This window comes from Helianthus annuus, chromosome 9 (assembly GCF_002127325.2).
Source record: "Helianthus annuus cultivar XRQ/B chromosome 9, HanXRQr2.0-SUNRISE, whole genome shotgun sequence".
In the NCBI taxonomy this organism is placed as follows: Eukaryota; Viridiplantae; Streptophyta; class Magnoliopsida; order Asterales; family Asteraceae; genus Helianthus; species Helianthus annuus.
This window is the reverse complement of record NC_035441.2, coordinates 184,034,401-184,050,902: the sequence shown is the minus strand read 5'-3', so window position 1 is coordinate 184,050,902 and position 16,502 is coordinate 184,034,401. Positions and strand designations below refer to the sequence as shown.

The 16,502-nt window shown below is 34.1% G+C and overlaps 2 protein-coding genes across 2 annotated transcripts; one reads left to right on the top strand and one right to left on the bottom strand.

The window, feature by feature from the left end:
• Positions 1-675: 675 nt before the first annotated feature.
• Positions 676-1,974, bottom strand: LOC118482275. The gene is made up of 2 exons (XM_035977980.1): positions 1,460-1,974; positions 676-1,357 (listed from the first exon to the last, which is right to left on the bottom strand). The coding sequence occupies exons 1-2, from the start codon at positions 1,679-1,681 to the stop codon at positions 794-796; spliced, it is 786 nt and encodes a 261-aa protein (XP_035833873.1). The 5' UTR covers positions 1,682-1,974; the 3' UTR covers positions 676-793.
• A 544-nt stretch (positions 1,975-2,518) lies between these two features.
• Positions 2,519-6,408, top strand: LOC110927281 (PTI1-like tyrosine-protein kinase At3g15890). The gene is made up of 4 exons (XM_022170945.2): positions 2,519-2,877; positions 4,213-4,360; positions 4,752-5,014; positions 5,617-6,408. Exons 1-4 carry the CDS (start codon positions 2,834-2,836, stop codon positions 6,251-6,253), a joined length of 1,092 nt encoding a protein of 363 aa, XP_022026637.1. The 5' UTR covers positions 2,519-2,833; the 3' UTR covers positions 6,254-6,408.
• Positions 6,409-16,502: the final 10,094 nt, after the last annotated feature.

The window sequence follows — 16,502 nt, the reverse complement described above, 5'->3', positions numbered from 1 at the left end:
TTTATATAGAATATATGTAATGAGTAATTTCAGCTAAGAAATATTGAAACGTATTTTTATAATATCGTTTTTATTATTTAACCCATTTAATACATAGGGTTTTAACTTAGTGCACTAATAAACAAAAACATTTTCTCTATTCTCTATTTTTTTTAACGGGAAATTTAGATTACTGACAGACCACTGGAGTATCATCGTGCCACCAGCAGAACCATCCGATTATATCCATCCCCACTAGTCAATAATGCCTATACACCAATTCAGAAGGAAACCCAATAATCTGGGAAAAACCCTGCTTTGTGAGAATCGAACCCATAACCTAATGATCATAAGCCTTATCTCACCCCAAGATACCACTAGGTTTTAATGTCATGGGTTCTCTACTCTCTATTAAATTCTTCAAAATCCACTCACAGAAAAACTCTATAAAATATAGTCTCCTTTTTTTAGAAAACATTTCAAAAAAAAAATAAACTAAGGGTGTAAGGGGTGCTCACCTCTTAGGTGAGTCCCCCCTCTTACACACAACCAATCACATAGTGCCATGTCAACTCCCCTAATACACTCCCCTAATACCGATTTTTGATGGCGGCACTCCCCTATTAGGTGAGTTCAAAATTAATTTTTTTTTTGGTAAAATTATGGATGTTTAAAAATTAAATAAAAGACATTTCATTAAATTTAAAAAAAAATACATTCAAAGTAGAAAATAAAAAACACATTCAAAGTAGAAAATAAAAAACACATTCAAAGTAGAAAATAAAAATTACATTAAAACTAGAAAACTAAAATTTTAGAAATCGCATGGCCACCCGTACTTGTTAGCGATTTCTCGCTTTCGGGCGAGGATGATCGGCAACATACTTGGGGGAACATCGTCGTGCGGCTTAAGGAATATTTTCATATCTCGATCGAAATTGTAGTTTTTCATCGTCTCGAGTTGTGCCGATATGAGCTCGCGAGCCTCCGACTCTCTTTTTTTCCTCAATTCGATCGCCTCCAATTCTACCGCTTGCTTCGCTTCTTTCATGGCGGTGTACACTTTGAATTGTGCCGCCAACTCGGCCGAGCTTCCCTCGGACGATGTAGCTTGACGCTTGTCTCGCCGTTGTGCTCTTTGTGGCGAGGGATCTTCGTTCATATCCGGTATCGAAAAGTCCACGTCAACGGACTTTCTTTTAGGTGCCGAACCTTCACCTTCCTCACCCATCAATGGGACTTGGGCCCATTTCTCGTGTCTTCGAACGACCTCCCACGCCTCGATGTGTTGAAAACCGCTTGGAAATCTTTCTTTAAATTCTTTTAGCGCGACTTTCATCACGTCGAGATCCTTACATCCGCTTGCTCGTGTGCGATCCTACATGTTATAAAATAAAAAAAATTAGAAAGTGTTAAAAAAATATGAACTTAGAAAAAAAATTAAAAATATGCAATGTTAAAAAAAAAATATAATTTTTACCGCTTGTTGGTATAGGCCGTTGAAAAAGTTTATTTTCGCATGCATCGGGTTCCATTTAGACCGTACTTGATGAACGGTCCGGTTACTTCCACCGATAGTTTTGTTAAAGTGCTCTAAAATTTTACCCCAAAAACTTTCGCGACTTTGTTGATTGCCCTTTTTTTGTTGGTAGAACAATGTACCCACGCCTTCGCCAACGTCTCTTCTTGTTCTTTTGTCCATTTTTCGCTCACCGTTTTCCCTTTTTTTTCTCGAGCCTCATCTTCTTCGTTGCCCGCGTCTTCGTCCACATTATATTCATCTTCCTCGTCGTCGTCGCCCAAATTTTGAGTTTCGGGCACTACCTCATCGTCCTCGTCGTCGTGAATAGGTAGAGGACGTTCGACATTTCCTCGTGTAGAAGGAACTTGTGAAGAACGATAAGCATATGGGTCGAAGGCGGGGGATTGAGGAGGAGCGTCCATTGATAACAAATTTTGAAAATAGCCGAAATTGGGTTGTTGGGTGTTGTAAAACGAGGGGTGTGTAGGTTGTTGGAAAAAAAACGGGGGTTGTGAAGTGTATCCGAAAGGGGGTTGTGGTTGAGCATTTGCACCGCTCGAACCATCTCGAGACGGTTTCGAGACCCGTCCCTTAGTTTTTTTTCTTGGCCTCGCGGGGTCGGTTCTCCATTGCTCGGTGTATAAAAAATAAAAAGTGAAGGGGGTTTGGTTGGAGAGTATAAAAAATAAAAAGTGAAGTGGGTGTGGTTGGAGAGTTTAAAAAAATAGAGAGAATGAGATGGTTTGAGTATAAAAAATGGTGAGAATGAGATGGTTATTTATATTAGTTTAAAAAAAGTGAATTTTTTTTTATTAAAAATCCGACCGTTTGAAGACGACCGTTCCTCAAATCTCGTGCACATTCAATCGGTGAGCCCACGCCCAAAATACACCCCGAATCGGGACCCCGCTTTGATGGCAGCGGTTGCTTACCCTCACCAAAGACGCCCCGTACACCCTAACCGAAGACGCCCCGTACACCCTAACCGAAGACGTCCCGTACACCCTAAGTTTGAAAATCAAAACGTTTGAGGAATGATTCAGTCAGAGTAGACCCCATTACAGTTAGCTGATCATCTCCTTTCTCTCTCCAAAAAAGTCGGCTTCCCCAACAGGATTCCTTTACGTTTTCAACAGCGAATCTTTACAAACCAATTCGTCAGACAGCAGCACGTAACTCGGTTGCTTTCTTTCGAAGTAATCGCTTTTCAATTTCAACTTCTGCAGAAACTGTTTTTTCTTTTTCTGCTCTTTTGCCGTTGAATTGAATAGTACAATTTACTAGTTGATTGGAGCTCGAATTAGACAAGATTTTTTCAGGGTTTTTGTGGGTATGGATTTTCGCTCTTTCTTATGCTGCACAGGGGGGCTCGATCGGTATGTTTTAGTTTTCTTCACTGTTCAATTGGGTTGGCTACTTTAAAATCTGATTTTTATGGTACCTTTAAATTAAACTCATGTTTAATTAGGGTTTAGTGGGTTGATTTTGATGCTCCGTTGCTTATTTTTTAGGCCTTTGAATTTGGTTCTTGATTGAGTTTTAGATGATAAATTTGTAATTTGTACTACCAAGAAAGTTTGTATTTAGTTTGTAAATTAAAAAAAAAAAAAAAAAAAAAAAAAAAAAAACAGATTTTTTTATGTTTAATTAGGGTTTAGTGGGTTGATGCTCTGTTGCTTATCTTTGAGGCCATTTGGTTCTTGGTTGAGTTTTATATGATAAAGTTGAAATTTTTAGTACCAACAAAATAAAGCAAGAAAATTTGTAATCAGTTTATAAATTAAAAATCAGATTTTTATGTTACCATTAGACTCATGTTTAATTTTGTTATTCTATTGGTTATCTTTGAGGCCTTTGAATTTGGTTTTTGATTGAGTTTTAGATGATAAATTTGAAACTTTTAGTTCCAACAAAATAAAGCAAGAAATTTGTAATCAGTTTGTAAATTAAAAAACAGATTTTTATGTTACCATTAAACTCATGTTTGATTAGGGTTTAGTGGGTTGATTTTGATGCTCTGTTGCTTATCTTTGAGGCCATTTGGTTCTTGATTGAGTTTTAGAGGATAAAAGTTGAAAGTTTTAGTACCAACAAAATAAAGCAAGAAAATTTGTAATCAGTTTATAAATTAAAAATCAGATTTTTATGTTACCATTAAACTCATGTTTAATTAGGGTTTATTGGGTTTAATTTGCTGAGGCCTTTGAATTTGGTTCTTGATTGAGTTCTAGATGATAAACTTGAAAATTTCTGTACCAACAAAATAAAGCAAGAAACTTTGTAATCAGTTTGTAAAACAAAAAATCAGATTTTTATGTTACCATTATACTCATGTTTAATTCGGGTTTAGTGCATGGGCGGACCTACATAGTGGTCAGGGTGGGCGGCCGCAACCCTTGAAAAAAAAATTTAGTGTATATTTTAGGCAAAAAACCCGACCGCGCCCCTTGAAAATATGGTTGAACACCTCATCCGCACCCCCAGCAAATAATTTCAGGGTCCGCCACTAGTTTAGTGGGTTTCTTTTGCTGTTCTATTGCTTATCTTTGATGCCTTTGAATTTGTCTCTCTTGATTGAGTTTTAGATGATAAACTTGTAATTTTCACTACCAACAAAATAAAGCAAGAAACTTTATAATCAGTTTGTAAATATTCCCAATTTTTATAATTTTTTTGGCTTATGCTTCTTGTGATTGTGGCTGATTAAATAGGAAAGAGAAAGAGAAGAAAGAATCGACATGGAGGATATTCTCGTTGAAGGAATTACATGCTGCTACGAACAACTTTAACTACGACAACAAGCTTGGTGAAGGCGGTTTTGGAAGTGTTTATTGGGGTCAACTATGGGACGGATCTCAAGTAATTAAAACGTCACTTATTTCCTATTTTTCACTGTTTTTTCTGTCAAGTAATTGATGAAAGATAACCCACTTTGATCACCCATGGCATTATAGCCTAGTGGTATCTTAGGGGTGGGATAAGGCTTATGACCATTAGGTCATGGGTTCGATTCCCACAAAGAGGGTTTTCCCAGATTTATTGAGTTTTCTCCTGAATTGGTGTATAGGCATTATTGCCTAGTAGAGATGGATATGATCGGGTGGTTCTGCTGGTGGCACGATGATACTCCAGTGTGGTCCGTCAGTGATCCAAATTTACCGTTCAAAAAAAAAAAAAAAAAAAAAAAAAACTCACTTTGATCAAATCTTGATAAAATGGATCATAATATTACATGGGTGTGTGTACTCAGATTGCAGTGAAAAGGTTAAAGGTTTGGAGCAATAAAGCCGAAATGGAATTTGCTGTTGAGGTTGAAATACTTGCACGCGTTAGACACAAAAACCTGCTCAGCTTACGTGGCTATTGCGCCGAAGGTCAAGAACGGTTAATTGTATATGATTACATGCCTAATCTCAGTTTACAATCTCACCTTCATGGTCATAACTCTTCCGATAGCCTTCTTGATTGGCCCCGAAGAATGTCTATTGCAATTGGATCCGCAGAAGGAATTGTGTAAGTTCTTTAGAACCCGTTTTTGCGTTCTTCTTCGGGTTTTTAGGATAAAAAGAAGTAAAATACCATTTTTTGTCCCCAAGGTTTGGCCAGTTTTGCGAATTTCGTCCAAAGGTTTGTTTTTTCGCATCTGGATCCAAAAGGTTTGAAATCTTGCCATTTTCATCCGGCTCGTTAACTCCATCCATTTTTTTCCGTTAAGTTAGGGGTATTTCTGTCTTTTTGTTAACTTAAAGGGCATTTTGGTCTTTTTCACTTTAATTTACAAGCATTTAGCACAATGTACAAGTATTTATTTAAAGGGCAATTCGGTAGTTTTCACTTTATGTACGAAAATACCCCTGACTTAACTTAACGGAGAAAAATTGATGGAGTTAACGAGCCTGATGAAAATGGCAAGATTTCAAACCTTTCGGATCCGAATGCGGAAAAACAAACCTTTGGACGAAAGTCGCAAAACTGGCCAAATCTCAGGGACGAAAATGGCATTTTACTCGCATAAGAAGTCACTAACTCTGGTCTGATTTTTGCGTTGGATAACCATTTTTTTTCACCCGATTAACTGTTGCCAAATCTTGACTAAACTTTATTACTTTATCCAGTTATCTTCACCATCATGCAACACCACACATAATACATAGAGATATTAAAGCAAGCAACGTGTTACTAGACTCCGATTTCAAAGCCCAAGTGGCTGATTTCGGGTTTGCAAAGCTAATACCCGACGGTGCGACCCACGTAACCACACGGGTCAAGGGAACACTCGGGTACTTAGCCCCAGAATACGCCATGTTAGGTAAAGCATCCGAGAGTTGTGACATTTACAGTTTCGGGATTCTTTTACTCGAGCTCGCTAGTGGCAAGAGACCCCTTGAAAAGATAAATTCAACCAAACGATCCATCACAGAGTGGGCCCTACCATTGGTTTACGAAAGAAAATTTAGTGAAATCGCAGATCCAAAATTAAATGGGAATTACGTAGAAGAAGAGTTGAAACGGGTTGTTCTTGTTGGGCTCATATGTGCACATAATCAGCCCGATAAAAGACCGTCAATGCTTGAGGTGGTTCAGTTGTTAAAGGGAGAGTTGAAGGAAAAATTTGCTGCTGTTGAAAACGATGAGATGTTCACAACGGGCCAGGCTGCTGACTGTAACGATGAGGCGTCGGTTGCAGATGATAGCTCGAGTTTTATTTCAGAAGATAAGGAACGAATTCAAGAAATCGAGAAGGCAACATAGAAGTGTAAAAATGCTTGTTACTTTATCTTTTTTTTTTTTTTTTGCAGGTATGTATGTTTGTTTATTATGGTTAATTTATTGAGGGTGTGGTGTGAAAAACTGTGAATGGTGTTTGCAGATTTGTGTGATATATATATATATATATTTTTTTTTTTTGAACGGCCAACAAAATATTATTTTATTCCAACTAGAAGTGTAAAGATGCTAGATTTGTGTGATATTAGCATTGTAGTATTGTAAGCAACTAAAGTCTACAATCATGGGTTTTCTTATTAATGTAACATTGGTCATTGTTGGATAAAATCTTTTGCCTGTTATACAACTACTAACGGGCCTCGAACCCAACTCGACCCAACGATGGGCTGAATTTCATCCACCCACACTTGCCACACTCTCTTGGCTAGGTGACTGGGCCGGGCCTCCTTAGCTCCGTTCCCAGCCCGGTAAAAAACCGAGCAGTACCCTGTGACCCATTTCATTTTGAAGGCCCAAAAGATTATAAGCTGAGAAAAGGCCCACTTTGTGTGCCATTGAGTTATGGTTTATAGAAGGGAATATGTCACAGAATAGTAACCAAGTTTCAAAAGTGTTCTAATTAGGTCACTCGTATCGTTTTTGTCCCAATTAAATAACTTAACATTCAAATCGAGTCATGTCCTTTTTTCTATGTGTCAAGAAAAAAACGAAGACTAAGATATTGGGAACGGATTATTCTAATATATGAAGTTATATTTATTAAAAATAAAAACACTTTAATTACATTAAAAATTAAAAAAACAAGTTACAATTCACGTCATCACTCAAAGTTAGCATCAAATAAAAGGGAAAAAAAAAACAAAAATCCACATCACCATGGTTACTTATGAAATGGATGAAAAGACCCTTAATTTTAATGAAAAATGAATGTTGAGTGACCTGATTGGAACACTTTTGAAACTTGAGTGACCTAATTGGAACACTTTTAAAACTTGGTTACTATTCTACAAAGTTACCCCTTTAGAAAATGTCGGATTGATAGTGTTATATTTTTATGGATAACTCATACACCCTTTAATTATACTTTTAAATCTATCATTAGACTTAGTTCACTTGGGGAGGGACAAATTTCTTACACACTGAATATACTATAACGAGTTGACGCTACCTGCGCATTGCGACTGAGATATTGATTGTTTAAGTCATTAGTATTATTACTATATGTTTTAGTTTTAGAATATTATGGTATGGTTTATTTTGTTTTTAGAGAAAGTTACGAGAAAATCTAATTTTTGGTATGTTTATAGTATTTATACCGCACTTTTTATGTTATGCAATTTTTTTTACCTCTACACCCAAGAAATATCAAATATGTTATATTACTTTGTGTATCTGTTTTATATTCGTATATCGTTATATAAATGTATTTAATACAGAAATCAAATCAGATGTTTACTTTTTTCATTCAAACTTTTTGTTTAAGTGTTCACATTTTACCATAGTTACTTTACTGTCCTTGAAAGAATTGACCGGCTTTTTAATTCCAATTTTCAGTACAATTTTTATGATACATAAAAAGTAAATAAAAGTAGATATGTGAATTCCACATAGAGTCTAGATTAATTGGGCTAAATTGTTAATATAATGAAGACTAGTGGATATTATTCATCCACATTAAAGCGTTATACCAATTGATTACCTTTTCGTTATAGGTGGGTGTAGAAGAAGTAAAAAGTCTTTGATATGTATTCAAATTTCAGTGCCATCAATTATATATAGATGAATAAATTACATAACAATAACAAAATGTCAAAATGGATTATTAATTGAGTTGAGTTTGATTGATTTTCTGTTTGCTTCATATGATTTTCTGTTTTTTTTTATATCAAACATCACTTAATCTAACAACTAAAGTTTTTTTCATTAAAGATAAACTAGTTTATTTTTTATTATTTTTATATATTATACAGAGGGACCCGGTGTGGGCGTTACCCGGTGGTTAAGGGCATCGATGCCATGGAGTTAATGGACGTAAGTGAAACTTTTTTTAATCAGTCATCGCTTGCCACATCACCCACATTTTTTATTTTATTTTTTATTTATTTACTTTGTTTTAGTTAAACAGCTACACACTTTTAAAAGTATAGTTAGCTAAGGCTCTACTACTTATATGACAATAACATAACATAAACTTTTTTACTTTTTAATTAAACCATCACACATACTTTTAACTGTTAATACTGCCAAACGAGGGCATACATATGCCAATCAATACTAAAAGAGACCACCCCGGATACTACCCAAATAAATAATAGAGTAAATTACAAGTTTTGTCCTTTATGTTTACAGCAAATTGCAGGCGTTGTCATTTAGCGCAAAAATTAACAAGTTTTGTACTTAATGTTTCAAAATTTTGCACGTTATGTCCTTTAGGCCAAACCTAGTTATATTTTTTGGTTAAATCTGGTCATGTGCCTTGCACATGAAGGCATTGTTGTCATTTCATTTCTTTATTTCTTCAGGGACTATAGTGTAAAACATCTTATATTTAGGACTAATTTGAAATAAACTAAAAAATCTCTCTAACATAATCTGAACTCTCTCTCTCTCTTCTCTTCTCTCTCATAGTTGAAAGTTTCAGATGATGTCATCCGAAATTGTCAATCTCTAATCTCTATCCCTTATATTTCTCAGTGTTTTGTTTTGTTGGTGATTTAATCCAGTGAGGATGCTTCGGTATATTAAGTCGCTATTTTCATAGATCTTAAATCAAAATAGAAAAACAATTTCATCATTACCCACACGCTACATACTCGATCAGTATAAGTTCGTTTATTACGGTACGATATCAAGTATAAGTTCGTGGATGTGGTGGTGGGTTAGTGCGGCGGCGGCGAGTGATTTGGTTGCGGCGGCGTTTGGTGGTGGGTGGAAGTGAAGGGGTGATTGTGGTGGTGGGTTAGGTGCGGCGGCGGCGGTATACGACGTCGTTTCTGTTGCTCCGGTGAGTTTGTAGTTATTTTTTGGGTTTGATCTTGTTTTGTTTCTAGGGTTGTTGTTTGAAAAAGACTGATTTGTTTTGATTTTGGTCATAGGTTCTTGTTAGTACTTAGTTGTGTTGATGATTTGTGAAGGGGTGTTTATAGAAAATCAACATTTAATTTGGTGGTGGTCGGTAGGTGGGGATGGAGGTGATGAAGGCTGAGGTGGGTGGTAAGTTTCAGAGGTGTTTAATGGTGGGTTTTCGATGGTGGAGATTAGATGGGGGTAGGTGGTGTATGGTGAAGACGGTGATGGAGTTGGTGGTTACAATAGTGACAAGGTTTGTGGTAGTGTTCACAGGTGAATAAGGGGTTGATTATGGGGTGTGTGGGTGACGGTGGTGGTTGGGATGGGTGGCGGTAGGTGTGCGGTAATGGTGGTGGTGGTTGTGGTGGAAAGTTGGAGAGAAAGAGAGAGTTAGAGAGAGAGTGCAAGGTTTTTTCATTTATACTTTAATCTTTTATTTTTTACATAATTAGTCCCTTAATATAAATCATTTACTCAATAGTCCCTGGTGAGGTGAAATGACAAGAATACCCTCATGTGCAAGACACATGATCAGGTTTAACCAAAAAATCTAACTAGGTTTGGCTAAAAGGACAAAACGTGCAAGATTTTGAAAGGTTAAGAACACCGCCTGTAAACTTTTGGCCCAAAGGACAGCACCTGCAATTTGGGGTAAACATAAAGGACAAAACTTGTAATTTACTCTAAATAATATAATAATAAGTTGATATGGTATATAAATTTGATTATTAAATACTTTATGGGGTTTATGGGAAGGAACTTTTACCCAACATATAATCTAAGGGAAAGGTTCATTTAAGAAGAAATTTAATGTGAGAAGAAAAAGAAGAAAGGGCATAATGGTAAAAAAAATAAATAGTTTATAACTCTTCCTATTAATTATGTTATCTCTCATTAATAAAGCAAAAAAAAAAATATCTTACACATTTTAAAATTTATCCTACATATGTCTTACATTTACCGAAATTTACCCTACGCATATATAAATTTATCATACACATTTAATAATTTATCCTACACATACTAAAGCTTATCCTTCACATACTAAAATTTATCCTACACATGTCGAAAATTGTCATTCACCATAAATTAATTTATCTTGAAAGAGTATATTTAAAATGGGAGTTACAAGTTTAATAAATTAATTAATTAATTACAATTAGAAATTTACCTATATGTCCTTATTAATAACATTAAATACACATATTAAATGAACTAAAATGGAGTATTTCTATTGGTTTAAAACTTATTCTTTTTATTCTTACAAAAATTTTCTTCTCATTTGAACCTTCCACTATAATCTAATATGTATTTTAACTTTTAGGATAAAAGGTGTGGGGTAATGGTTGAGATATGATTTGTCATGTAAGAACATGAATGGAAGGCTATACCATCCTCTTTACTAATTCATCATGGTTTGCATGGATTAAACTGTTAAAATGGTCTTCCTTTCTATTTTTTCAAGAAATCATTTTCTTTTGTCTTTAGACAAAGATAAATTAAAATAAATAAGTGGATAGTGGTTTAGGTCATGACCACACCCTTAGGATAGTGGTTTTGAATTGTGGATTAAAGGTGAGTGACATGACACTGACGTGGAGGGTCATGGTGGTCATGAGAGTCATGACCACACCCTATAGCCTTGAAAGAAGCGATTGAACCTTTACCTAACATATAGAGTAAACTTTAAAATGGCCCTGAGGTTTAGTCACTTTTGTTACTTTAGTTCAAAAATCATATCTTTTGAATCTGGGTCCTTGTGGTTTCAATTTTGTTGTCATTTCATCCAAAAGCAAAATCTGGTTAGATTTTTCAGTTAATATCCAATTTTTTTGTCTTTTTCCTCCCTTTTAATGAAGGGGCAAAATGGTCAGATTTTTTTAATTTGTTATAATAAAACCTTAAAAGACCATTTTGCCCTTCATTAAAAGGGAGAAAAAACATAGAAAAGTTGGATGTTAACTAAAAAATCTGACCAGATTTTGATTTTGAATGAAAATGTAAACAAAATTGCAACCACAGGGACCCAGATTCAAAAGGTTTGAGTTTAAACTAATGTGACAAAAGTGAGCAAACCTCAGGGACCATTTTAACAGTTTACTCAATCAAATATGTATTTTATTTATTAAAAGAAGCAATTGAAGCCCATGAGTTCCATGAGTAGTAAACATTTTAAGCAATGCTTTCTAGAAACAAAGTTTGCTTCAAATTTCACATCATCTGATCACATGTAACATGGCCTTAGATATGGATACGCTTGTCTCCTTTTGGATTTAACTTGATTGGTATATGATCAAAACTGTAATCACTTCTAACATAAAGGGAAATTAGGCATAGAACCCATTACATGTTTGTATACAACATTTAACTCAAATTTTATAAACCTTACTTAGTTCGTTCATCAGTTTAATATATTGAAGTGTAATGCCCGAACACACAGACTTATGTTACACGCACGAACATGTAGCCAAGGGCGGCCTGAGGGTGGGCGGGGAGGACCACCGGCCAGGGTCCGATATTTCGAAGGACACGCTATTTAAAAAAAACGATATGTATGTGTAAAAGAAATTTTTTAAGGGGAAATAGCGAAAATAGTCATTAACCGGTCAAAATTTCCAAAATAGCCATCGGAAACGTCTTAAAAAGCCTTTTCACGGAAAAACATGGCGTGGAAACATTTTAAAAAAGCCTTTTCAACCCAATCAACTGTGTTCCGCCACGTGTCAATTTTTTTTTGTAAAGGCTTAAGACGTTTCAGCATTTTTTGTAGAGGCTTGAGACGTTTCAGCCTTATTTATTAATTTTATTTTCAACATTTGTATATTTTTAGTATTTATAATATTTAAAACAAACATAAATTTATGTTTGTTTTAAATATTAAATGAAATTTATTTTTAAATACTAAAAATACTAAAAATATATTTTTAGTATATACAAATGTTGAAAATTTATGTTTGTTTTAAATACTAACTAGCTTACAACTCCGTGTATTACACGGGTTCAATGACGAAAAATGTAAATTATAAACTTGTATATAATCCTTATTAATGAAATGACTTATTTAGATAAATTAGTAAAACAAAAGAACAGTTATATTTTCGTTACTTGTAGATGTGATTTATACTTTATTAGTAATTATTGTTTATATCCAAATAATATATTTTATCTTAACAAATATATATGGTTAAAGTAAAATGAAAACTTCTATGAGGTGTGAGAACTTAGAGAACTCAACCTTACAAAAGGTTTTTTGAATTTTTTACAGAGGGTGTGAATGCACGGTTAGAGACTCAGGACGTTAAATTTTTTGATTTTGAATTCAAGTGGTTAAAACCACTAAAATATAGGGACTCAAAAATTAATTTACTATTAATTAAATTTGAAATTATACATTTGATCTCTAACTATATTAAATAAATTATACTTATTATATTATTTGATACATTTATATTTGTTATAGATAATTATTAATTAAATTTGAATTTAGGCGTTTATCTCTAACTATATTAATTAACTAATATTATATTATATTATATTTTGTGTATAAAATTAATTAATATGTAATACTATTATTAAAGGAAGGAGGCACCGGAGAATGACACGTGTACAAAAAGATTTTCGTTTATTAATATAGGAAGATATTTAAATTTCATGAAATCAGATTTAAATGCACTTTATGTTTTAATATTTAAATGCACTTTATGTTTTAGTATTTAAAAAATAAATTTCATCAATCTGATTTGTATATTTTTAGTATTTAAATACTTATTAATGGTAGATAAGTTTATGTTTGTTTTAAATATTAAAAATACTAAAAATATACAAATGTTGAAAAAAATAATAAATAAGGCTGAAACGTTTCAAGCCTCTACAAAAAATGCTGAAACGTCTTAAGTCTTTACAAAAAAAAAAAAAAAAAAAAAAAAATTGACACGTGGCGGAACGCAGTTGGTTGGGTTGAAAAGGCTTTTTTAAGACGTTTTCACGCCATGTTTTTCTGTTAAAAGGCTTTTTTAAGACGTTTTCGTTGGCTATTTTCGCTATTTCCCCCTTTTTTTTAATAGGATATATCCATATAAACACCAATATAGGCTCACTTACAAAACTATTCTTATGGTTTATATTAGTCATTAGCCCATTGGAATTAAGTTTAGACCTTTAGTGAGCTCAATGCCCAATTTCTTTAAGGCCTAAGGGTACGTTTTTTCAAACTTGAACTAGGGATGGCAATGGGTCGAGTTTGGGTCGGGTATTGGTAATCCTATACCCATACCCGGTTGTAAAATCGTGTCTCATACCCGACCCAATACCCGTCGGGTATATGTCGGGTAATTACCCATCGGGTACCGGGTATACCCATTAGTTTGTTAAAAGATATACATTCGGATTTTCAAATACATTTTTAACTATTATAATTATTATATAATTTATTTATGCAACAACTATTATAAACTAAAATATACATTACATACATATAAGTTTTATCATAAATTAATAATAACTTTATAATATTTATACACTTATATGTTTATACTTCACAACATACAAAATATAAATACTATCATCAAATACATATGGTAAAAGAAAATTTATTTTTCACACTATGAACATACTAAAATAAATCATTAATAGATAAGGGTTAATGGAAAATAAAAATATAAATTAATAACTTCAGGTATATGATCGGGTAAACGGGTATTTGGTTTCGGGTATTCGGGTCGGGTATCACCTCCATACCCGACCTATACCCGCGGAAATTTTTAAAACTAATCTCATACCCGGCCCAATACCCGTCAGGTATCGGGTATACCCATCCCATTTATGTTGGGTTTTGGGTATACCCGTCGAGCTCGGATATTTTTGACATCCCTATCTCGAACAGGTACATAAATTCTCAGGGCCAGCCCCGCATGTATCAAACATGTGCACACGTGTACATGTAGCGAACACACTAAGCATATAGTGATATGGTAGTAAAGTGTATGTGCGATAATATGAAAGCCAAAGTGGTTAAAATTTCACATCGCTATACACTTGAAGACATGATGCGTGAATTGATAAATAAACTATAGATTAAATTTCTACCTTCATACTATGTTTTTTATTCAAGAACCTAGAATGTGCTTTAGATGCTATCTATTTTAATATTGCCACAAGTGCATAATATGTGCAAAAGAACGTAAATAATACTACATGAGCTTTGATAACACATATTTAATTGGTATACTATACAATACGTTTCTCACATTACATATTATATTATTGAATATGTTTTTCTATGTTATATGACCTTTTAAGATAACTTTAAAATTTTAATAAACCCTCGTTGGAAACTTAAAAATTGAACATGGCCATCATATATGTGTGGATTAGGGGGGGGGGGGGGGGGGGGGTAGTGTTTAAGGTTAAACGTAGTGGGGCGCGACCAAGGGCCATAGCGCCGCTATGGCGCCGCCCACACCCCCCCCCCCCCGGCGCCATGATAAAAAAAAAACAAATGGCGTTAAAAATTTCGCGGCGCGAGGAGATGAAGATTTTTAATTTTTGACTGTTTGATAACGGTCATATATTAAAAAAAAAAATCAATTTTTTTTACTTTTCACACTATAAATAACCTCATATTCTTCCATTTTTTTTACAACTCAATACATTCTCATTCTCATTCTCTATATATTTTTAAAAAACCTAGTGTCACCTTATAAAAAAATGGGTTCCCCGTCGGAAGAGTCTTTCACCGAAATTCACCGAAGATATTTTTCGCCCGACGAAGACGCGGCCGAGGAAGAAGCGGTTACGAGTGCATGTACTTTTGTGCTACAAGCATTTGAGAACATTATAAATTAATGTTTTATTTAATTTAATGTTTTTTTCGGATTTGGTTAATTTTAATGTAGTGTTTTTTATTTAATTTAATGTTTTTTTATTTTATAAAACTTATAAATTATTTAAAAAAATGAAAATTAAATTAATTGAGTAATGATTACACAGGGGCTTTATGACTACGGCCTCAAATTGCATAACGCCCCATAAAGCCCCTTGCTGACGTGGCGTGCCACATGTCGCATAACGCCCCTTTGAGGGCTTTATGACTACACATGTCCTAAATCAAATACAATGACCATAAGATATATTAAAATTGATATCATGATGATTCGACTCTATCCTAAACCAGCAATTTATCTTGGAATAAAATCCACATATTTGGGCAAACAAACTAGGGGCAAACTACGGCAAGTTAGAAAAAAAGTGAAATTAGGTATGCAATGAATGTAAACAAGTCATATCTACATGTGATGAATTTTAGCTATTCCAAACACTAATTAAACATAGAGATGATATTCGTGAAGGTTGTTCAAGTATCAATTCCTTATCGCTATAGTAGGGATGAACATTTGATACCAGGTACTAGTACTAAATCGGTACCGAATTTCCTGTACCGAATTATTTTTGGTACAAAATCGGTACCCACTTTTTGAAATTTTCGGTACCGGTACAATAGTACTCATATTTGACAAATTTCGTTACCGGTACCGAGCTCATCCCTACGCTATAGCGCTCATATATAAAATAGGAGGGTTTTTTTATCATTGGATGAACACCGTAAAAAATCCTTTTTTTTTTATTTTGCACGAAATAACCAACCAATTAGATGGCAATAAACACAAATATCAAAAAAAAAAAAAAAAAATCCCTCAACCAAAGTGTGATACGTTTTCATTTAATTTCAAATGTTGCATCATTAATTAAGTAAATATATGACTTTTAACAGATAATTTTTTTTTTTTGAAAGGTGTGAATTATTCGCGAATGTCGGGAGGTCTAGCATACGTTGTCTTAACCGGATCCGCGCTAGAGACTCCCCTTGCACAATAGATCCCCAATTTAAACCCCTCAATGAGAAACCCTTATCACCAAGACTCGAACTTGAGACCTTGAGGGGAAAACTAACCCGGGCCCACCATAAGTGGAACTTAAATACTCGTGGCCACCACTAGAGCACTAGTGATGGTTTGATGTATCTTTATTGTTAATTTAGTTATTATCTCAACCGAAACAAACAATTTCATGCATATATTTTTGTTGGTGTATAAAATCACATGTACTACGATATGTCATGTTTAATAGCTAAAAGATTTTTAAGATGTTTTAAGTCGTTAGAAATTCTGTTCCTTTCAAATAATCAGTACGAAAAATCTAATGAATA

Coding starts and splice junctions, on each gene's coding strand:
- LOC118482275 (XM_035977980.1), bottom strand. CDS start 1,681: ATGGACAAAAGAACAAGAAGAGACGTTGGCGAAGGCGTGGGTACATTG. Junction 1,358..1,459: donor ACGGCCTATACCAACAAGCG/GTAAAAATTATA, acceptor TATAACATGTAG/GATCGCACACGAGCAAGCGG.
- LOC110927281 (XM_022170945.2), top strand. CDS start 2,834: ATGGATTTTCGCTCTTTCTTATGCTGCACAGGGGGGCTCGATCG. Junction 2,878..4,212: donor TGCACAGGGGGGCTCGATCG/GTATGTTTTAGT, acceptor CTGATTAAATAG/GAAAGAGAAAGAGAAGAAAG. Junction 5,015..5,616: donor GGATCCGCAGAAGGAATTGT/GTAAGTTCTTTA, acceptor TACTTTATCCAG/TTATCTTCACCATCATGCAA.